The sequence below is a fragment of the Gymnogyps californianus genome, chromosome 3 (assembly GCF_018139145.2).
Source record: "Gymnogyps californianus isolate 813 chromosome 3, ASM1813914v2, whole genome shotgun sequence".
In the NCBI taxonomy this organism is placed as follows: domain Eukaryota; kingdom Metazoa; phylum Chordata; class Aves; order Accipitriformes; family Cathartidae; genus Gymnogyps; species Gymnogyps californianus.
In genome coordinates, this window is record NC_059473.1 from 107445484 (window position 1) to 107470212 (window position 24729).

Consider the following 24729-nt stretch of genomic DNA (forward strand, 5'->3'; position numbering starts at 1 on the left):
GCCATTCTAAGAAACCAAACAATGCAAGGAATTTTATAACTTCAAAAGATTTAAATAAGGCAATCAAACATGAATGCTAACCCAAGAGAGCAGCTGAGGGCATCTGCCCAGATCATCACTGTTGTATCTTAGCGTAACTCCACTGAAGTCAATGGAGCTATGCTAATTTACACCAACTGAGGATCCAGACAACCATATTTAGGACTTTGAGTGACAAAATTACTTTTATTTTGGGGTATACATTAAAGGGTTTTGGCAAGTCTGACCAAACACAGAAAGTGCAAAACACTGCACTTTTCATTCCCCTTTTAGCAACTGTATAGTTTATGCAACTTCCCATGGGGATTGCCTCAGCACTTGGGATATACCACAGCATCATGTTGCAGATCTTTGCGGATCTGGATGGAATGAGCAATTGGTTATGATCTGTTGATTTGAAGCAAAAATGATCAACATCACAATGGGAGTTTGCACAATAACCAAATTGTGCCAAAGAAAAGACCCTTGAATTGAATACGAGCAAATGCCAGGCTGAATGAGATTAATTATGTAGGACACATTCAATGACAAAGAAGTATGACCAAACCCAAGGAAGGCGGAGGCAACTGTACAAATGGCAAGACTCCAAGACAAGAAGGCCTTAGAGAGATTCATTGGGCATATTAACATAACTAAGCAAATTCATTGATAATTAATCACAATTAAGTGCTCCTCTCAGAATAGCTGCTTAGGGACTGCACAGAATGGCACTGGAATGACTGACAAGAGAAAAGTTTTGAAAATTAAAATGAAGTGTCAAATAAACATTCACACTGAAATACTTGGTGATTAGTGAAGAGCTTAGGAACTAAGGGTTGTATCTTCAAAACTGCCTAAGTTGTTATTGCAGACACTGAATTCCACTTTCAAAGTTAGGCATATAGAAGTTGCAGGGATGTGGATGCCCAGCACCTACATTCCTTCTGAAAACAAAGTTTAGACTCTTAAGTTATACAGGTTGTTTTGAAAAAAATGACTAATTCATTGAACGTTCATCTGAATTGAGACTATTTCAGGTGATAACTAAGTGGCAAATGGTTTTAAATACCGATTAAAATCCAAACAGTAAAAAAGTACAGCTATCAATATCTTTTGTTTCAAATAATTAAGTATATAAAGAAAGAGGCCATAAACTATTTGGGTATTGTAGATGCCACTATGCAAATGAAGCCTCTAATTTCAGAGCATTTCATGGTATTGAAAACTTACTAAGGCCCTGATTCTGCAAGGTGCTTCATGCAAACAATATTGTGCCTGCATGGAACATTTCACAGCATCAGAGGTACTGATATGCAGATGGCTTTTAAGGAGCTTTTTAGAGAGTACATGCTTTTAAGACTACCTCTCAGTAATGAAAACAATGATGAAGGGTCTTATGTAAACAGAACTCAAGTATTTTCCATTTTGGAGACAAAAGTTGACAAACTTAAGTGAGAAAAATGGAATGACTCAACCTTACCAGAGTCTGAATGAATTATTCTAACAGAAAAAAACCCAGCCACTTCCATATGTAAAACTTATTGCGACTACAGAGATGAGGTTGCTGCAGATGATGGGTTTCTATACAAAGGACATTATCATAACACCACAAAACATGAGGTTGGAAATGCTAGGTATAACCTACAGTGCCCATTTGAGTATTGAGAAGTGCAGGAACAGAGCCCAAGGTGTTCTGTTCTGGCCAGGCATGCATGCTGCCATCAAAGATAAGGTATCCAAGTGGAAATCTGCAATAAATACAGGAAACAAAAATGCAAAAAAAACCCACTGAAACCACACGAGATTCCTAATTGCACTTGGCCCAAGGATCTAGTTGAACAAAACGGGAAAGATTATTCCTTACAGGTGAACTAATATTGGGGATCTATGTTCCTTGGTTTTTTTTTTAATAATTTAAATTAGACTTGCACGCTAACTTGCATTTTAATAACACATTTAAAACCGCAGTTTGTTTTACCATAACATTGCAGATAAGTTAATAAAACACTATCATTTACAAATGTCTCACTCTAGAAATTTTTAACATTACTCCAAATACATCACGTCTGGTCCTTGCAATCACATTTTCTTTATAAAAGTTAGCTAAAACATCAAGGAACTTAAAAAAGTATCTGCAGATTCAAAGGATACATACTTAGCATCAAAGGAGTATTTAATTATAACACAAGATTACTTACTAGGCTCAACAACCTCAGTATTCAAGAAAAACTGTAATGACAACTTCTATTAAGTTTCCCATGTAGAAAAAAAAAAAGGACATAAACAACAGGGGTAAAAAAAGTGATAATAAGAATGGAAATGGTTATTTCTCTTGCGACAAAGAGTAATTTTCTAAGAGAAAAGTGAGTGAAAACTATATAATGGGTCATAATCTTACTGGCTTCTCATAGGAGGACAGATGTAATCTCAGCAGGAAAAGGGAAGGAAAGGAAAGGGAAGAGAAGGGAAGGGAAGGGAAGGGAAGTGAAGGGAAGGGAGGCAAGGCAAGGCAAGGCAAGGCAAGGGATAATACTCCTGTGCAGATGAAGCAACGAATGTACACCCAGGCACTGAACATCAGAAACACCTCAAGTGGCAAACACAGGATGTAGGTGGAGAAATCACTTCAGCAGCTAAACAGATGTCTGCAGAAATAACTGGTTTGAGTACAAAAAGTGACTGTATATTGGGAGAGCTATCAAAGTTTAAAGAGTATACGTACCGATCAATGTCCAAGAATAATCTGGTTACCTGTCTAAAGAGGGGAAGGTTTCTGTCGTGTTTTACTAATACATCCTATTAATTTTTGTTTCTGCATTTTAATTTTGTATTTGGCCTATTTTTTGCCAGAAGACTAAAGCAAGGAAGAAAATATTACTTTTTTCCAGTAATATTTTATTTTATATATTCATCAGAATAAATACAACACAAGCTTCTCCATTCCTGGGAGGATACCTCTTCTTCCCAGTTGCTAGTTCTTGCTGAGCAAATTGCATTAAAATTACACCAATAAAAAGTGAATATTAGAGATTATACTAACATGGAAGAGTTTCCCTAGAAGTATATCCTTTCTGTCCGGAAAAAACTGTACTGCATGGAGTTGTTCTCCTAGAAGAGTTGTGGTTAACAGGGAGAGCTTCAGAGAAGCTCATTTTTCCATCTGAACTGAATGGAAGACTGCTAGGATGACACATCTGGGAATAGGGAGACAAGGATAAAAGGAAGATAAGAGAAAGAGTAGAAGATGACCACCAAGAATATGGAAATCAGGGCAGAGTGACGTGGAAAGAAGAAGGAGGCACAGAAATTCCAACTCTTACTTCATTGTGGAGAATGTGCAAAAATAGACCAAGCTCCTCACTTTGAGTGAAGAAGAGATGTGGAAAAGAAAAGCTCTCAGGCTTCATTGCAGAGAGGGAAATGAGACTGTACTCCTCCCTGTAAGTGCCATAGGGAAATAGCAAAAGATGTCCACCACAGAAAACAATGACATGCAGAATCTATACATAGAGACATAGGTGCTTTGGGAATGAAGGACTGGGCATATTACAACAGTATCAGATAAGTATCCAAACTTGTAGGCACCTGGTTGAACTGCAAATCTTTCTGAGGTTCAGATTCTTTAATATAATAAGCACTGATGGGATTTTCTGGCAGAAAACTGACCCAAAGAAACAAGGGTAAATATTGACAATTTGACAGTCAGTTCCACGGTAGACTAAGCTAATACTTAGTTATCTATGGCCTTTGAAAAACTATGATTATTTTTACATCAAAGTAGCATTAAGTAGAACTAAGGTTGTCATTTTCTGGGAGTCTCTGATACCCAGGTTCTCTGGTTCCCACATTGGCAGTACACCGAGTAGAAATGTTCTCAGTCAGTATGCTGCATTTTCGCTGGGATTGATTTACTGATGATCAAAATGTGTCCTTTTAAAAACAATAATTAATTTAGTTTGGGTTTTTTTTATTTTATTTTGAATAAGACTTAAAGTGCTTCAAAATGTTGCTTTTTTATAGTATTTATAATTCTACAATGGGATTGCAGTTTTGAAGTAACTGTAACTGTCAGAAAAACCTCCTATGATATGGAGTAAATAAAGAAAACTGATAAGGAAAAGCCCCTGGGTAAGATTAAACTGGATTTAACTTATGAATATTTTAATACTGGTAGCTGTCACTGGATGGGCTGTTAATTGCTTTCCCATTATAGTTAAGTTTACTCATCAATATAGTGTCCCTAGGTCCTTTAAAAATTAGTTGCTTTGCACAAGTACTATAACCAAAATCTTAATGCTAGAAAAGCTTGGATTCTTGCCAGATATTAATTTCTTCAGAGACCCTTAAAGCTGTTGACCTCTTTTTTTGCCAGCAGCAGTAACTGAGAATTAAAGCTGAAGAAATTCTTCTGTTATTTGGAGATCATTGACCAGGCTGTGTGACTGCTTTGGTCTGCTGATAAACTATGCACAAAGACTCTCGTGTTTCCACTTGGGCTTTGGGTGAAAGTGGAAAATTCTACAATATCTGCATGGTAAACCTGAGCAAGAAGCCTTACAGAAGAGAAGCATGGGTGGTAAGGAATAATTATGTTGACCCTGGAACAATTTAATTGAAAGCTGCAACATTATTATTCTGGGAGCCAGGAAATGTGAGTGATGGAATCTATGGAGTCACAACTACCAGAAGGCAATACAGTGAGCATAACTTTTAAGCAAAATAAACTTTTCTCTAACCTTTTCAGATTCTCATATTATTTTGATTATGAATATTATCTGAATTATATAATTCATGAATATTATTCAAAGTGTTTGTTATTTTATATTTTAGTTGAGGCTTAAAAAGAATTAGTGTGTTAGCAAAATTCCAGTTAGGAAGCTGCATTATACATAACTTGTGTGTGTCGCACAATACACACAAGGAGATCATGGATTAGTAAAATGTGATATAAAGGCTTGACCAGCACATGTGTGACATTTGCTACATAAGCTATGCATGGCAAAGCCACAAAAGTATGAAATCTTTCCAAACTATACAGTCCAGAAATACGATCCCTATGCTGCACTATCAATTCTTCTACTGCACTATCAATTGTTCTCTGTACCCCATGCATTAAAAAAGTATTTGCCAGAAATTTTATAGAGGTTGAAATCTTTATGGATGACTAGAAACAACTACATTGAAAACCAGAACAAGGAGTAAAAGATGAAGAAGAGATGAGAACAGTACAGGTTGGTAGGGACAGGACAGAAGAGATCTCAGCTTGGGATATAGGCCAAAAACGTGTATACATTTCTCTCTACAGCCTGGGGCAGGAGCCAAGGTTACTGATTCTCACTACTCTTCTGCTGTCAGCAAATATGTATGAAACACACCAGCAATGTTCCCCACCTCCTCCTGGTTCCAGTCCGTGCAGAGCGTTATACCTTCTACTGCTGTTCGCTACCACAGTAGTTCAGGTGACCTATATAGAGGATATCAAAAGTTCCCATGGTGGCTGGTGGCCTGACAGAGAGCCAGTAGGATCCCACATTATGGAATTTCTGCTTCTTTTCAGCTTGCTCTTTTTAAAAGCAAGGAAATTATACCCCCAGACCTCACACACAGAAATATAACAGACGAAAAAGCAGCACTTCACAGTTTAAAATTTCCAAAATCAAAATCGCTTATGTAGCTTTGGTTTAGCTGTTTTGTGCATACGCATTATCATTTACATGATCACATCTTCTTCCATCTTAGGCAGAGAACAAGAGCATAAATGAGAGCTGTATAAAGGATGCTGCCATCCATAGGACTCCTACTTCCCTGCTTTCAAATATATGTGAGAAATGTGAAGATGCTTTATTTCTCTCTCTGGACCAACTTCAGCAGGATGTGGAGATAGAGGACAATAAAAATATAAATGTGATGGAGGCAGGAGGTGGGCTGATTAGACAAGGACCTTGAGACAGGGAGCAATGCAGAAAAAATGATGAAGGAAAACACAACAGAGTGAATGGACCAAGTGGAAGCTGGGACTGATCAGAGTTTCAGGGGATGAGAAAGGATAGTCCCATGGCTGTTCTGGAACACTGGACTCTGTCCTGCTTTTTCTGTAGAGTTCATGCCTTTTCACAAAGGGTCAATCACTCATCATGCAGAACTGCTGAATTTCCACAGCTCCAAGCAAATTCAATGGGTACTTGGCTTTGAGCATATACAGTTCTCTACATTGTGAAGAATTGTGACAAATTGAGTCCTAGAAGTCTCAAACTCAGCAATCAAAATTATATGCTTAAGTTTTCTGGCTTTAAAATGGGGATAATACCAACCCTGACTTACTTCAGAGTATAATTGCAGATGAAAATAAATGAATTCCTTTATAACCAAGATAAACTAATTAGGAAACACTCAGATGCAATGGTAGTGACAAATGTGTGAGTGAATTAATAGTTATATCTTGAGAGTACAGTTTGAGAAAAGTGCAGTGAATAACAGACAGGGCCACACATGGGATAATGAGGAAAACAGAAGAAATTTCTTAGTTGCTTATGCAGTGATTACTGTCTGCCTTGTGCAACGAATTACTTTGTTATCATATGGAAAAATATATGATCAGAAAATGAAGGATTGCCTTGTAATGAAAATGCAAAAGAGAACTGAGTTAAGTTAGCCTGCTTAAAACTCTGGCATTTCCTAACTTTTGAATTCACTCCACAGAGTTTTTATGTGTTCAATAGGTATTACGATACCTACTAAATAAGTAATTTATGCTAAATGCTAAGTAAACAATAGATGTTAAATCTAAAAATATAACTTTAAATATAACTTCATCTTGTTCTCTTTGCTTAGGCAAAACTTGAAATAGGTAAAGAGAATGGCATGAGACAGGAGTGGGGTCTCAAGTTCAAGTGATTTTTTTTTCTTCCTGGTCTCTATTAGGTAAGCTTGACTGCAGATGCTTGAGAAAGGCAGAGGAGATGGAGTAATTCAGAAACACCTTCCTAACAAAAGTGGAAACTTTATAAAGGGTTAGAGCAGCAAAGTATGTGCTTAAAGTATTATTCGTGCTGCCCCAAGGGTCTTGTCTGTGTTTTGCTTATGTAATTACATTTCCTTGAACATTTACCACTTGACCCATCCCAACCCAAAATCCGGGTCCAAATCTGAGTTTCTCTGGGGTTACGTGCCCATGTCTTACTCTGCTTATACTTACATGTTTTCCCTGATCTCATTTACATCCCTTCCCCTTGCATATCACATAGCCCTCTAGCAGCATATACCAGCGTGATCTAAACTGATAGTTTCAAAATGTTATTTTTGACTGGGTGGGAAATAAATTGTAAATTTTGTACCTATTGTTTGCATCTAGTGACTAGAGTAGCTAAGACTAGAGAGCGATCTTACTTCAGCAGCTTTCTCATGCTTGCTTTCTTATCCTTCCCATGCTGTACATCAAGGTTTGTTTTTTTCATCGGGGTAAGTACTGAACTCAAATGCTATTTAAGGCGCTCATGTATGGTAAAGACAGAATACTGCTTAGCATGGCAGCATGAGCTATCCATTCATACTTTCCTTGCCCAATTTTTCCTTGTTACTTGTGAACATCTTTCCATGTTAACCATAGTACCAACTCAGGAGCACCACTATCTCATAGCACTAACAAATGCTATAGTTCCTCCACATACAGAGTTGCAGTCGAGCATATGGTGCAGGAAGACAGATCAAAGCTGAGTCTCACGATTCTCTAACTTTCATTGCTTACAATTTTCACTCCAAAGAACTGAAAGGAGTTGTAAAGACTGCATTTTAAGTAGGGGAATAACTAAGTAAACACTAAAAAACATCGTCAAATGAGAAAATGCATTAAGCTGATAACAGTGATACAAACTTGGGGAAAATTATGCAAGCATTAGGGAAAAACAGATTGTTTTCTCTTCCCTCCGATCTATATCTGAGAAACTACAGTGCCTTACTGCTTGTGTAATCAGAAGTATTTCATCAGTCTAATCACATGAGAATTTTCTGTTCTAACTAGCAAACTCAAATTTTCAGAAAAAAATTGAATAGGAATTCAAATATTTAGATGAAATTCCAGAAGTTCTGACTTTTGTCCATTCCTATCACCTAATGAATACACAAAAGGAAATACTACATCAACAGACTTATGTATAGAGCCAGTCTGTATGGAATTTCTAGAGACTTCAACACATGTTCCAAGCAGGTTCAGCCCCTTCTGCAGCAGCTCTCCAGACAGCATTTCTAATTTCTGATACAACTATACACAATTTGCAGTCAAATAAATATTTATAAAGAAAATATTTGTTCTTTATATCTTACTTGAGTTCTTGTGAGCTTGTGGCCAGCATACTTCGAATGCTTTTGTCAGCCAAGGGACAGCCAGATAAACTGCAAGACATGGCAGGACATACAAGTAAGTTAATCTTCCCATTAACTGAACACTCCCAAACAAACACAACATAAAAATTAAAAAGTAAAAGTTTGTAATGCAGAAAAGCGATGGGGCAAGTGCTGTAATATTGAATTTTGTAATATAGTTAACCCTCTGAATATATTTAGGTATCAACATTACTTCCAAAATTACATACTGTAAAAGTTCTTTTTGTTTGTTTGTTTCTCTATGAACTAGTAAAATGTAACAAAAAATATTTGAGATTCCTGGGTTAACTACTTAAATGCTTAAGAATACTTTGGAAATTTTAGTAATCTATTTAAAAATAAAAGACGTTTATACAACACACAAATTAGCATGCTTTTAAGATCAACATATATTACTCAAAGGGTTAACACATAGTTCAACGTTTTACTTTGACAGCATTGTTGAGGTAAGCTGAAAACAATAAATTGAAAAGACAGAATCCACCATGAAAAAAATGAAGTCACACCTTCTATGTGAGGCGTAATTACCAGTCACATGACCACTCCCATCACACCCTGGTGTTGGACATCTGCCACCAAACAAAAACAAAAACAGCCAAAATAGTAAGTATGTTTAAAAAAAAACTTTTAAAAGTTTCATTGTTTCCAGTTTAGCTGCAATGACTGCAAGGGGTTTTAAGCATCCTAATCGAAAAGCTGCAAAATGAACAGGTTTAAATGAAAATGGCGTCTCAATACAATATAGCATCATTAAGAACAAGCAAATACACATTAGCTTATCACTTTACTTAACTGGCAGTTTGAAACATTTATATGCTGCAAATGTTGCATGCTCATACTGCAAGGCGTATATGTACTCGTTTGTTTAAAAAAAGACAAAGAGAGAAAAGGTTAAAGGGAGAAAAATAATTTCACCTCACATTATGCTTACGTTATTAAATCCTTTTTGCTCTCTTTGCATTGAGGGTATTTGGGTTTAGGACTTGGGATTGTAACTTCACCAGGATACCTTCTTTCTTCAAGCGCCTCTTGGAAAGGATCCAAATCTTCTGGCTACAGGTAAATATATATGCATTAGTTTCAGCTAGGTGAGGTTACAACTTACACAAAATAATGCAAAGCAGAGTCATCAGATGTTATCTCTTTCTTTATCCTATTCTGCCAGAGAAAATTAATGGAATTATTTTATATTCTTTCACCAATTAAACCTTTAAATAATATTTAGATATTTCGATGAAGACTTCACAATATGTGGCATATATAGTTTATTCAACTAGAAAAGAAAAACAAAAAGGGCAAAACACAGCTTTTTCTATAGCTGTCATATATTTTGCTTTAAAAGAATCAGTATTTTTTGCTAAAGTCACTGCAAAACAGAGGAAAGGGAAAAAAGATGACTAAATACAGTATCTTATGCATCAAAAAGCCATATTAAATAACATTTTTAATGGTTTAGAACATCTCAAAGATGAAACAGGAGCAATATTAACATCTACACACAGAATCTCAATCTGGGGCAAACCTCAATGGATCTGTCCGGCAAAACAGAATTATATAATTCGCCATTAACTTTACTGATGCATTCAGAAATTCAAAATCATCTATTTCAGGAATGAAGTGGCTGAATGCATTGATTTAGCGATTCCTGCAGATGGTGCTATAAACACCACAGTAGAAATAGGAAGTTCTGCTTGCTCTGAAAAAAACACCCTATACTATCTGGTTTACCTCACATTTCCTTGATAGTGACAGATTTCCTCCTAACTTCAGTAAAATTAATAGCAAAACTGTAATTAACACCAAAGCTAGAATCCATTCAGTGTATCTAGTGAAAATGCCACTTCGTTATATGTTTCAAAGTTACTGAAAATAGTTTTACTTTTTAATTAAAATCAGCAAGAGATGTGCTACACACAAATGATTAGCCTCATTTTCTGTTATAAACCAAGAAAAAACAGAGAACAATCTCTAGAAATCTCCAAACAGCTAAATTGCATTGAGTGCAGGATTGTAAACTGCACAGTGGATAAGGGTTAAAACCTGATGAACAAAAGCAGTGGCACTGAACCATGTCAGCAGACCTCTTCAGTGTCCTGGCTATTATAAGTTTTGAAAAGCAAAATAAATTCACTAACATATTTTCTTTATTTGCCTCTTCTTTTTAAAGGGTTTTGCTGTTGTCTTGGTATTATGAATTGAAAAGTTACACTGATTTCTAATATCCCTTCTTTGTATTCTTGAAAGAAAGTATTACATTAATACAGGCCCTTTCACACACAGAGCTATCAGGAGTGTATAAGTAATCTAGAAGAAGATTAGCTGAAATAGTTGAAAGCTTGTATTTACTCTGCTGCTTTTGTTTAAATTGATTTCTAAGTAATATATGCTTTCAAATACTCAGCACATCATTTATGGTTTTCAAAGTCAGGAGAATATCTTATCTTGAGAGCTGATTATCCCAGTATTGCAGTTATGTCAACTTGCTTATACAGAGTAACGTAATCTGGATATAGCGAAACATCTTTACTGCAGAAAATATTTGTTAACAAGATGATGCTGTTAGAAAACATGATTCACATTCATGGTTCAAATGTTGTCTTATGGAACTTAGTCACAGATCAGATGTGTGCCAGCATGATATAGTCCTAAAGATTAACCAGCAGAAAGTCCTTCTTGTAGAAAACCACCATTTTTATCACATATTAATTTTGTTTCCTCTTTCCCTGCAAATTTCAGAAATTTAATGAATTACCAAAATTAGATTGCAACAAGAACTAATAGATGAAAAAGACATACATTAATCTCTTTGGAATCATCTTCATCTATCCTACTGGGCTTCATTTTAGTGTAGTCCACTGGCAAGTCCCAGCAGTCACCCTCGTTCAGTTGGTAACACCGGTTATTCATCACGGCTTGCCGTTGTGGGGACATTGGCTCCAGTGGTGTCAAAATGGTACAGCAACCATCTCGCTGCCTCTGCTTGTTCATGCTCAGATCCAACGTCCCATTTTCATCGACTTCCATATCAGGATTCTGTCAAAATAAGAAAAATATTGTTAATTCGGCTTCACACTAGCAAACTGTTACCTCTTCTTCAATCTGATTGTCTAGCAGAATGATAAAACGCTTTTCCATTCCTGTATAGATTGTAAGCATTGAGCCCCCTCCCACACATAGCATGATGCTGTTACACAACATTAATGCTGTTAAAGTAGTTTTCTTCCTGAATGGCTAATCTGATGTTTGGGGGAAGAGGGGAGAGTCTTCATTACCCCTCCTGCCACCCGGCACACAGGTGCAAAATTTGGAGTAAAAAGGAGAAATCTCTAAAGGTATTTTCTGTCATTATCTTTATGTTCTTGATTTATTCTGTGACAAGCGAGTATCTATGACTTAACATCTGCATAATTTTTGTTTCCAGTCCTGACACCTGTCTGGGTGACTAGAGTAACAAAAACCAGCTAGCATCAAATAATCTTTGTTTCTTTATTTAACATTAACAGTCAATGCTTGACTCGATAATGTCAGAAAATTAAACAGGGAGGTAGGGTACCAAAACAAGTCTTTTTGGACACCATTTGCCAATGAGGAAATACATTCAAATATCACAGTTCCTTTCCTGCAGATGTAAATGTATTAACATTTCATAGTTCTATCTTTATAATTAATAAATTTAGGTAGCAGAATAGTTGCAACAATAGTTGTGCCAATTTCTGTGGCAACTGAGGTGCTGTGAAAAATTGGGCAAGTATGGGCTCTGACTTCTATAGAAACAATCAAGCGTTGTCTATTACATTAGATGAAGAGAAATAAGATACCTTAAAATGAAGACAAATTTTAAAAAACTAAGGACAGATAAAATAAAAACGCCCACAGAGAATCCCTCATCTTTTCAAAAAATGAAATGCTCCACGAGAAATTTGGTTTCAAAACTAATGTGAATGTGACTGACTCCTCATATATCTGGCGACTTTCTCTCAAGGAGTAACAACAGAGCTGCAGGAAAGCACTGTGAATGCAAATCTCTCTTTCTGAATTACTGCCTTTTGTCAGGGCATGTATCTAATTGCTGCTATCCTGCTAATTTAATTTAGAAAATACTTATCTTAGATTCATTCCTTCAGTCTCAATACAGGGTGACACAGTAGGAAAGAGGCCCCTTCTGGTTTTGACACAGAAGATTTTTAGCATTTTATTCCAACTTTTTCCATCGTGTTGATATAGAGAACAACTGCATTTATTTACATGCCAGAAAGAGATTTCCCTCTTGAACAGTATTAAATAAATTAATATAAAAAGCAGCATTTGAAAACAAAGTCACTAGCCATTCTGGCTTTCATCATGATTTTTACTAATACCTACTGCTATGGGTTTATTTTGTTATAAATGATCAAGGGGCTTTACACGATGAGGGGAAGAAAACCTTTGTCTATATGCAGAAGAATAGAACATGTCTGCCAGCTCAAAAGCTCTTCTATAAGCACAATAAAAATGTTTCCTCTGCACTGCATCTGTCTACTTAGCCATCTAGTGGTCTCCTACAGGTAGCACCGTACTGTTTGCTGGTGCTTGTTAAATACTCATTTCTTAACAGCTATCAGAGTTGAAACTTAAAGTTTATAATGAAAAAAAATCTTCTGGTAGATCTTTAATGAATGTTAATAGTGCACTGTTTTTCTTAGTATATAAAGCTTAACAACAAAAGCTTTTATTCGTATCTGTATAGCCATTTCATAATATACTGAGGCTCTATGAACATACAGAACATAAGTGACCCTGCAGTACTGTTAAGCATATTTAAAGTCACCTGTATTGGAGGATTGTTCATTTCAAATGTATTTTACAGTAACTTAAGAACTGTGATATCACAGACAGGCAAGAAATTATATCACACAAGTAGCATAGATTTCTTTGTACTAGATCTTACAACCTTAGGTCCCATTTGTGACTTTTAAATGAAAATACATCGTTAAATCTTAATCCTTTCACAAAATGTATGAATCAGACTGTGTTTAGCAAAAAAATCAGTAGTGCAATTAATACCACGTGAGCAATCCAAACGTCTTTTATAATTATAGATCTCACTAGTAAGAGACAAATTAAAAAAAGGAGTACATGCTATCAGTATCATCAGTTTATATACCAATCGGGATTTCCCGAGATACTTGTGAGCAATTTGCATCTTTTTTTTTTTTTTCTCCCTGCTTTAGCAGAGCCACCGGATTATGTTAATTTTGAGGAAAAGAAAAAAAAAAAAAAAGGCAAGATGTACTAAAGCTATTCTTCTATCTATCAGGGCCACAGAGCAAGTGCAGTAAAGAGAAATCTTCATCAACAAACATAATTACTAATTTTTACCCTCGCACAGAGATCCTGAGGCTTAGTGGAGAGGTTCTGAGGCATCTCCCTGCAGCGAGTGGAGAGATTCAGAATAGCAGTAGCAGCCATGTGCGCTGCCTCCATGTCATGAGTATAGTCAAAGCTGCTCTTGCTGCAGGTACTGCTGGCACTGCTGCCTCCACCACAACTCATATTGCTGCTGCTGCTAGGGGCATAACTGCTTGTTGTGCTGCTGGTTGGACTTGAATTCTTACAGTAGCGTTTAGCTGTGGGAAGAAATATGACAAGGATGACTCAAAAGAATGAGCATTCTGCATAAGTGAAGAGAAAAACAAACTGCTGGAGGTGAAATTTATAATGAGCAACAGTAACCGATGCCAAAAAAAAAGCCCACAATAAGAATGATGGCTGTATTTCTTGATTTCTGTCTGTGACTTTTATATGCTACATATGTGAGTTTGTATGAAATAATCATCTCCTGTAAAAATCTGCATGACGTGATCATGAATCGTTCTGACAAACAGGCTGGATTTAGAAAACAATAAAAACACAGAAACACTGCTTTTACCCCACATATATAGTCGGACAGAAGGTAAGATCTGCTTGGCTCATTCATTTTTATTAATGAGGGGCAACATAACACTACAGGACCTCTTCCTATTTACATGAACAAACTGTTAATTTAAGGCCTGGACTCCCCAGAGCTGCTGGAGATCAAGCCCACTGTAAGGCTGACGGGCTTGGTTTCTGGGCCACAGTGCCACCCATATGTCCTCAAACACCCCATGCTTCCTAAAAGGTTTCTTCTTACTGCATCAGAGGCAAATATTATGACACTGGCCATCAGAAAGGAGAGGAACATGATGGAAGAAGAAAGGTGGTGGTCACATGTTAGTTTTACCATGGCTTGCACAAAGGCAGAAGCAGTGGCTGTATAAATGGAAACAGATATAAGTGAAATGTCCCCACCTTGAAACAACCTGAGCACCTACAACTCTTCATAAAAACAATAAGGACCAAAGACACATCTTCCTGCTCACGCCGAGGACAGCAGCACTCAGCTGTACTCTGACCGACAGAAGCCGCGAGCGGTCAGAGAAGAGCTAAGGCACTGACAAAGCTCACGTCCAGCCTATCTAAATACAATGCAGCACCATTCCTGCTTTTAAGAAACGCTCCTTGCAGCCAAAGGTATTATAGTAATAATGGAAAACAGCCCTATTAGCCCACTTATTTCTCCAGCCTTCTTCCCAAATAAACTGTTTTAAAAGTGTTTATATAAAAACCAAGAAAGTGTGAGCTCATCTCCTCAATCTAAAAGTTTATGTATTTTCATAAAAAAATAAAAGGTCAGAGGATACATACATGCATATTACAGTGACTACTTCCCCTTACGATGGAAATGTATACTGCAGAGATCATACCTTATAGCACAGTATAACAGTAACCAACTAGCATGCTGATTAGAGAGCTATACAAAAAAGGTCAGGCCCTAGCTAGAGCTCTTCTGTGATGGGCTCCATTTAAATGCCAGACTCTTCAGGTGTATTTGTCTGAGCAGACATACATATAATAATCTGCTCCCATGAGCACAGCCCATTTGTGAACCACAGGCTGCTTTGGTAGGCAGGCAGGGTTCAAAAGAAGAATCTGAAAGCAAATATCTCTGCTAGAGCTTATGTCATCCTCCTTTCTCTAAAAAACTGAAAAAAATCATGGTGTTATTTTTACTGTAAAGGAAATAGTGTTTCACTTAATTCACAACAGATGGAGTTTTCTCAGGAAAGCCACATAATGCACAGGGTGTGATTTTTTTTAAGTTAAGTGAATGCTAAACATTCATCACATTTCTTTGTTTTGAACACATAGTAGCACTACTCTAGCAGGGTATCCACTAATAATAAATCTGTGAACTATTTCTCAAGAGTTTCATTATTAATATAGTAGTCAGTGGTGGTCATTAAAAATTCAGCATTTATCCATTGTTACTTTGTAATGGTATCCAAGACACACAAGAATTTTCCTATACTTAAGGAAGGAAATAATTGAATAATTCAGTTTCTACTGTGTTAACACAGCAAGCACCCTGTACCACTGAACTTGTCAAATTAGAAATATCTTTTCAAAATTCATATGAACAAATAAGATTTCTGTCACTTGCAAAAAATGTTAAGTCTTGTTATAGCAGGTCACATTTAGACACACATAAGAGACATACTACATGGGAAATTATATATATATATGAGAATGTGTGCTAAAGAAAGGGAGGGAAAGAGGCAGCTTTATACATAGGACTAACCATCAGAAACTCATGCAGGCTCTGATATGGACTCCTCTGTGGCCTTGGTCAAACTATATTATCCCTCAAATTCATTTTCCCTATAAATAGAAATTTGCTTCTAAAATTTAGTTGTGTTGTGATTCACTCGCAAAACACTTTGAAGATGTAAAGTGCTATAAGCATGCTACGCAATTATTAGCTTTTAGATTACCAATAATTTAAGCAAAACTTACTTAGAGAGAAATGGCTATGGTTATTTTAACTTTACTGTAGCTGTACATTTTAAGATGAGTCACATAACCCAGACTGTTCATTTCACCTTAGCTTTTCAGGAGAAACAAAGATCATCAATTTATAATGAACTAAATCAAGCTGATCTCTCATGAAGGGAAAGCTGCATTGTTTCAATACCAGGTCATTCTGCTTGATACATCACCCAACCCTGTGGCACCAGGTTTTGGAAGCTCTGCAGTCCACCTACGCTGCATGATCCAGAGTGAAACCAAATGTGGAGAACACCTTTCCCATTAAATAACAGAAACAGGTCTAACCAGCTGCATACCCAAACTGGCCTCCCATCAGACATGCCTAGGGGCTGATTACAAAGAACCTCTCAAAGTCTACAGGCTCCTCTTGCTAATTAACAACGGAGGAGTGGGAGAGATCCCAACAACATAAAGGACCAAAGGAAGGTATTTGGAGCGGAATTAAATTCTGCCCAGGCACCTTCATTCCCGATATTGCCTAAATACTGAATGGGTTATATAAATTAATTACAGTTTAAGCACTTTTTCTGACTTGCACAGCTTACAAGATTCATCTCACCTAACTTCAGATATCTGACCTAGTCATTATAGGCTTTCTATACAGGCAGTGGAAAAAAATAGGAACTTTCAGGCAATGATTCACCTGTCCAGTTTTAAATAAGTACTTCAGGAGGAGACGAATTGAATCAGAGAAGTGTCTATCTTTCTCCTTGGACCTGAAAGGGGTGACAAGCTCAGATATAGGTATTGACATTATAAAAGTCTAGATACGGTCAGATGAATCCACTTCTAACATTTTCACAGTGTTTTGATGGAAGGACCCAGAACTATTGGTGAAAAGAGAGAAGCTCCTGCCATCACCTGAGCAACTGAAAGAGTTGCTGTCCCCTCTGCCTGCTGGGTCCACCTGTTCTTATCTCTACTGCTGTATACCATAAGCCCAACATCCAATACACTATGAAAATGGTTTCAAAGGAAAAACAAGCCCACAAACACAAGATTTCTCAAGAATTATCAGAGCATCCTACTCCACAATACAAAGTATCCATTTTCTGTTTGGTTTTTACTAAAGCTTATTGGAAAAAAAATCAAGAAAACAATCCAAAGGAGCTATTTATGTTCATGTCACTCACCACCATACACTTATTAAACATATAATCCCTGATGATGAAAATACAGTGCTAGCTTACAACTAAAAAAGGATTGCGACATGAAGTTATTGATTTTTCATATCCTTAGACTATTTGTCTCAGCTTACATAGTCAGAAAAACTAAAGCGCTGTTTACTTGCAAGTTCCCCCAAAACCTTAGGCTACTTTCAGGTTTTTCAGGATGACTTTTCAGAACTAAATCTGCTTTTATATAAATGTGTTTTGCTGACATACATAATAGGTGTGCACTCTGTACCTCCATAATGGCTTTAGTAGCAAAAATTAATATTTTTTTTACACACAAATATGAAATCACCTAAAAATACTGCAAAGTTTCTTGAGGAAAAGTGGCTCTTTTAAGTGAAGAGCCTCCTCCTGAAATCTCCTTCAGATTCAGTTATTTACAATAACTGTCAGCAAAATCCTTGTTCCATTGAAAGTCAGTGCCAAAACTTTGACTGATTTCAGTGTGCTCAGGATTTCACTTCATTGTTCTATGAATTTAGCTGTTTTCCCTGAGGAACTTCAAGATCCTTTGCCAATTTAAGCCAAATATGACGGAGAGTTTATGGAATATCAGAGATGTGAATCCTAAAGGTTTCATGAAAATCACTGATAGGGTACAAAGAAAAACTCAAATTAGGTCCCATCTCTGGGACCATGTTGGCATGTCTGTCTGCCCAAACAGGACACACATCACTTGGAACCAGGTACAGTGTGTGCCACCTCCTGCAGAGCCAGGGGTATGGAGCAAATCCATAGGGAATTAGCCTTCATTTGGCAAACAACCTGCTCCAGCTATAATGGGCTTCAGCTGTTCTGAGTACACAAGAACCATGTACACTTGCTGTACTAGCATGAATCACATGTATACAGTGTCCCTCAGTCCTCTCTGGCTTACATTACTGAGCAGTGAAGCAACCTAGTCCCAGTCTTATCTCCAAGTAAAATTCCTATTTATATCAAAGGAAGATGAGTGTGCATAAAGACAGTGATATATATATCACCCTAGCCTTCCGTTATTTAAGACCACTGTTAAACTTGTGTTTAATGTTACTTGTATTTTCAAGTTCCTGTGATTTGGGAAAAAAAGTGGAATTTGTAATTATTTGCTGAAAAGGGGTCTTAAATGAGAAAAATATATATCAGTTGCTTAAACATCAGTAATTTGATCTGAAAATACGCATGTCCACAGGATCCCCAGCAATACTCTGATTCTTTCTTTTCTGCAAGAGTAGACAGAGCATATACACAATAGTTAAGATCTCATTTACCTTATATTAATGTACACTCATTAGCTTACTAACCACAGTTAGTGCTTTACCTTTAATAATGTTCAAGCCCTTATTCTGATACAGGCAAACAAGGTGAGTGTATGAGAGAAGAAAAAAGGGCACTTTTACTCAAAAATGTGTTGCCTTTCACAGCCCTTCTTTCTGCTATAGTGCAAGAACATGCCTGTTGATTCTATGAGAAAGCAAAATATCCAAGATATCAGAAATATGAAGGCAAGAGCTGTAGCAATTGTCCCTTTCTCCACTTACCTACTTTTGCATGTCAGAGTCTGTGTTCAGGCAACAGCATAAATTGTTCTATATAGTATATTTATTTCTGTTTTCCTAAACAAAATTCTGACACCTGCCTGAAATTTCCTATGGTAGTCAGTGAGTAGTATCAAATATTTTAACCGGAAAATAAACTGTTAACATTCAAAAAAAGAAAAAAAAGAAAAGAAAAGGCACAGTTTGGTTTTATACATAATATATATACACACACATATAATATATATATACACATATAATTGTATTGGTCTGAAAAATTCCCAATGTCCTCAAAAGCTACAATCCAAATCCTCATTCTTCATCCTGCAGGTCATTTTTCTCCCCTAATAAAAATCCTATTGCCTGACAGACCCCATCCGTTGTCTTCTCCTGAACTGAAGCCACTTTCAGCCTACTCCTAAACGTTACTTATGTTAGGTTTTCCAGAGAATTCAACAGGTGTATTCATGAGGACAAAATGAGCAGAAATGCCTCATTAAGTAAGTAGCAGTGATTTCTGAAGTGCAATGAGATCCAGGTTTTCTACTTCCATATCCCCACAGAGCAAGTATGTTATCTTTATGGGTTACCTGAACTACCGTACGGAAGCGAGAATCCTAATGTGGCCCTTGAGGCCAGGTCTCTCAGACAGCAACATAAGGACTAGCTCTATTACTTAGCTTTTATTGCGATCTCAACACATCCCAGGAGCTTAATAGCTGGAGGTGTTCTTTTGCCAGTGCAACAATCCTGAAGCAAGCACCGTATAAAACAACGCTTTTTAAAAAGGCCTTTAAAATAACTTACACATGACAGCATTCCTCATAACACTATATGAACATGAAAACATGTCTTATTTGTATGATGTTTACATATACAACAACATGATTAACTGCAAACTTGTCTCTCATGTATAAGAGTGTGCACCTCCTACCATCATATCCTTTGGGGGATATATCCCTGGATTGCACCTTGGGAGCTATGGCTCTCTTGCCATAGGCATGGTTGTCATAACTGTTATATTCAAACGTAGTCTTAGAGTATTTCTCTAGTTCCTTGGCCAAGTTGGAGCGGGGTGTGGTGGTGGGGACATTGTTTCTGTAGCCATACTGAGGGATCTCCAATTGCTTAACAAAGCACATGGGCCTAGAAATTAAAGATATGTAAAGTTTGTTAGATGCAGTTCAGTTTACTGTGTCTGTGCATAACTTATAGTTCAGATTAGAAAATCTTAGTTATTTCTTGTACTCAAGAGACAGCAATATATTATTGCATTTGCTTAGTTTGGTTATTTTCAGCAGACAAACAATATATATTTTCTTGAACAAAGCCTAGACAAAATTAATTCTAATACCACTAAATGTATCCTGCAGCTAAAACTATTTTAAAATTCTGTTTTAAAATACTTCAGGGTTTCCCTTTCCCCATGTAATTGCATCACATAGCAAACATTTTCTCTTCTGGGAGGGGAGTTAAAGAGGGGCAAGCAGAGTTAAAGAGGGGCAAGCAGACTGACAGAAGAAGTTTGGGCAAATTCCTTTAAATGTCAAAAAGAAAAAATAGCACTGGAAGCTCCACTTAATTAATGGAGTTTCCTCTGAATTTCTTTCAACAACGTTGTACGCTGTTTTCCTGTATGCTTTCCAAAAGAGCTAGTCCCGTTTCATCCCTCAATATGCAAATCCATGTTCATCTTGAGAAATACACAGGAGAGTCTCACAATTTCTGCTGACTTTGAGCTGCTGCCTCGCAGGTCCTGCTCACCCTTAAATGCAAGGTTCTGGCAGGAGCTGTGATCCTGATGATGCACAGATACACACCTCAAGAAAGGTCCTGCGAATGAATACAGAATAAAACTGTATCATCAGCTAAATTTCTCTTTCGTTTAGGATCAGGGAGGATAGTCAGGAAAAGCCCTGACTGATCTCCATTTCAGCCGTTGGAGAAACTTGTGAAATCTCAGCGAAAGAATGCTGTAGTGAACTCGCCTGTCATGCTGTCTTCTGCATGTGGACACAGAATTCATCAGCTCTCAAAGCAGGTAAACAAAGGTCAGATCCTGCAAACCTTACCTATATAAGAAAGTGTTATATGACTGGGTCATAGGGAGCAACTGCTACACAGTGCTGCATGTCTACCCACTGCATTTAGCAGGAGGTAAAGATGATGAACAGCACACCTGAGGTGCTTCTGCTGGAATCAAGAATCATATAATCAAGTCTTTTTTCTTTTTTTTTCTTTTTTTTTTTTTCTTTACTGCATTTATAACCAGAGAAAATGGAAGGAACATTCACAGGAACATAAATTCAGTCAAGACCAGAAGTATCATCATGCTGACTGACAAAATGGAATGTGATAAATAGTAAGAAATAGGTTTTGAATATTATGTTTTTCTGAATGAATTCATTTTCATAGAATTATTCAGGATATTTATGTAAAGATCACCCAAGAAATCATATTAGTCATACTATTCCCTTTGATTTATGTATGCTCATTCCTTTAGACACTTCTTCCTCACAAAATACAGTGGGCTTATTTATACAATGAGCTGATATGAATAATAGTTTGATCCTGTCTCAAGATAATCTATATATAGCTAAAAAAATGCAATTCAGATCCTGTACATTCAATGCAAATCCAAAATTTCTGTGGAACAGAAGTCCCATGAATTTGATTTCTTTTTAAGTAAGAAATTTTAAATGCAGGTGAGATGGAAACTGGGATGAAGACAAATATTCAACATTTACTCTTAGAACATCTCTCTCTGCCCATCAGTTGCCTGCATGCAAATATTATAAATAGCTCCCAAGTTCTTCATCTTAAATACTTCAATGACTTAAAGGTAAAAGGGAAGCAGGAGACAAGATGAAAGCATTATTTGAATTGCCTATAAAATTTGAAACACAGGGCAGGCTCACAAGCAAAGTTAAGATCGCAGCGCAACTTCCCAGGGAGTTTGCCAGCAAACCGGATGCTGCTTTTGAGCAGTTGCCTTCTTTGTATGGCATCTGACTTCAGTGGCTTCCCTCTAACGAGCAGTGGTAAAAGCCACTGCATTTTTGATCTGTCTTTTTCCATCAAGTGAGAAACTGTTATTCCCTCCTCAAAGGGTGTTTTTTATTAATAGGATTTGAAGAACACTTCTCTAAGAAAACTGTCTGGGATGCTGTATGAAAAATTGTACAATCCGAATTAGGGGCAGTTAAGATAAAGCCCATCAAAAACAATCTAAGGAAGGAAAACAAAGTCAACAGGCATGGCAAAAAATCTTCTGTAGATGTGAACCATAATTCTGTGTTCTTAGCTCTATGGAAAGACTGGTTTTGAAAAGACCATCAAGATTAGATGAAGTTTTAAGAGAATATTCAAAGAATGATGTTGATGATACAGTAGAAAACTTTCATTTTAAGCAGCCCTATCAGATTTTAAATCTAGAAGACAGATAAATACTAAGAAACCTATGGGATAAGTAGGAAATTCTGGGAACTAAAGCTGCGGCACTTCCTCCACGCTCTTCGAGGCAGCTGGGAGGGATGTACCTATCCCAGCCCACAGATATAGCAGTATCCATGGAGAAATTCTGCAGCTCTTGGGGCATCATCAGCATAAGGCTGGTACAATCACGCAGAAGTCTAGTTCCTTTACGTGTATCCTTCACACTTCAGCTCCTTAGAAATAATATTTTTTCCACCCACATATCTCAAAAGAGGAGACAATAGCACAAAGCTGGATACAGCTTTGGATAAATACAGAATCCTATATGGATGAAGATAAGGTGTATAATTATGTCAAATTGGTTCAAAGTCCTTCCCGTATGAAAATTTAGGACAATTTTTCTCTCTTTCAACCCTTCCTGGCAGTGAGTGGGGGAACAGAGACAAAGAACTAAGCCTGACCTTATTTTGGAATTTAAGCTATACCTGGCTTTTTTCCAAGTGTCCTGCCAAAAGGTGTACTACCAGTTTGGTAATGCAAATAGGGCTTCTGGTTTAATTTAAACTGATATTTACTAGTAAAAGCCTGCTGAAAAAACCAAGACTTACCGGTAAATATTAGTTTATTCCCAAAAGATACCAACTTTTTTCACATTGTTCTTAGACTTTGCACTCCAGCAGTCATCTTTACACCAAACAATGCCTAAGACAAAAATGAGCTTTTCAGCTTTACATGTATTTGCCAAAATAATTACCAACCCTCCCCCATGTAAACTGAGTGGGAAATATACACTGTGAGAATTGGATCCAGAAGCCCTAATTCTAACTCTTCTTTAAAGGAGATATATATGTATATACAACGTATATAAATATAAATTCTCAGATTAGGTGAATGTGTGATGAATTCTGCATAATAGTAAGTATTATAGTGATTTCTAATACCTTAAAACCCGATCTGATGCCTGGTTTGATTTTGACACATCACAGTTCTGATGCTTCTCTTGAGCTTTAGCCAGTTTCTCTGCTGCAGCAATAGGACATCCAGAGAGGCTGCAATTACAGAAAGGAAATTTAATTGTCTTGTCCTGCGTAGTTTCACATTATAGCACTGATCCAATTACTCCTTCTCCTCCTTAGCCAGCACCAGGAAGAATCTGAAGGAAAAGAGTTTCCAAAAGCTTTTTGGTCATATGTATTTTCTCTAGAATAGACTTCCTTTCTTCTGCTTTCAAAGTTGCATGGTAGATCTTACATCTGCTCTTCTTCTCTGACTGTACATGGGTAGATTATTCATGGATGTCAGCCAGTGAACGTACCAGTAGGAGATGAGAATATAAACTGGAATCTACTGTGCAGCTCTGCTAGCGGACTTGTGACCTTTACGCATCTACAAATGTTGCCAATGAAATGGCTCCTGAAGATGATTAAATGACAACACCATATAGGCCAAATCTTGCGCTGCTTCACACCTCGTTCAGCTCCATTAACTCCAATCTTTTTGCTAGGCATATAAATGAGTGCAAAATTTGGCCTTGGGTCTCTAAATCTACGTCTCAACTATGTTATACTTAGTGTTTGTTCATGAATTTCAGCCACTAAAGTATGTTTTCTAATAGTAGATGATGTAACATGAAAAGAACTTCTGCACTTGAATTGAGACTCAATTAAATTTGCAAATGCTGAACTATTATTGAAGTGACAATAATAAGTCTGATTCTTCTGGAAAAGATTTAGAACAGGGAAAAATAAACATATTGATGCCAGCAGATGGTGCTCGTAGTGAAGCTGTAAAAACCTGTGACCTGACAATGGAGGGGGTCCTTTCCTTGTCATAGTCTATTGCGTGCTTATGTGACCGCAGCTCTCTGTGTTCTCCACAGGAAAAGAAATTAAAATGAAAGGCAAATCAGCGCATTCCCAGATGTTCCCTTCTCTACAGGAAATAAGGGGAAAAAAAGAATTAAAAAAGTGAAGCAGAGCAAAATGCCCCAAAAGCTGCAGAAAGAGGTGAGCACAGACTGCAGACTGCTCCCCCCAGCCCTCCCTCGCTGCCCTAGTTCTGCCGAGGGGTGAGGGGGCTCTGTGCGGTTTTGGAGTCATGCCAGAGGGCAGCTGCGCTCCACTGACATGCTCTTCTTCAGACACCTCAAATATTCTAGTAGATATTCAACCAGAAGTGAATGCTGCTTCAAGCAGCAGTAATTCCCATAAAGCCTTCTCAGAGGTTTTTGGTGCATCTACTGGCAGCATCACTGCAGAGAAGAACGCAGTACCAGAGCTTATTGCAGATGGGCTGGTACCCACAAGAGTCCTCCGGGA

At 37.2% G+C, this 24729-nt stretch overlaps 1 protein-coding gene across 4 annotated transcripts in view; it reads right to left on the minus strand.

Moving 5' to 3' along the window:
- Positions 1-24729, minus strand: part of MYT1L (myelin transcription factor 1 like) — a 130667-nt gene that overhangs the window by 49771 nt on the left and 56167 nt on the right. For all 4 annotated transcript variants that reach the window (XM_050893719.1, XM_050893718.1, XM_050893717.1 and 1 more), the window contains exons 8-13: positions 23353-23460; positions 19911-20122; positions 13756-14003; positions 11194-11430; positions 9329-9450; positions 8338-8406 (exon numbers count right to left, since the gene is read on the minus strand). In XM_050893719.1, coding sequence (XP_050749676.1) covers positions 8338-8406; positions 9329-9450; positions 11194-11430; positions 13756-14003; positions 19911-20122; positions 23353-23460 — 996 coding nt within the window. The remainder of the gene's footprint in view (positions 1-8337; positions 8407-9328; positions 9451-11193; positions 11431-13755; positions 14004-19910; positions 20123-23352; positions 23461-24729) is intronic.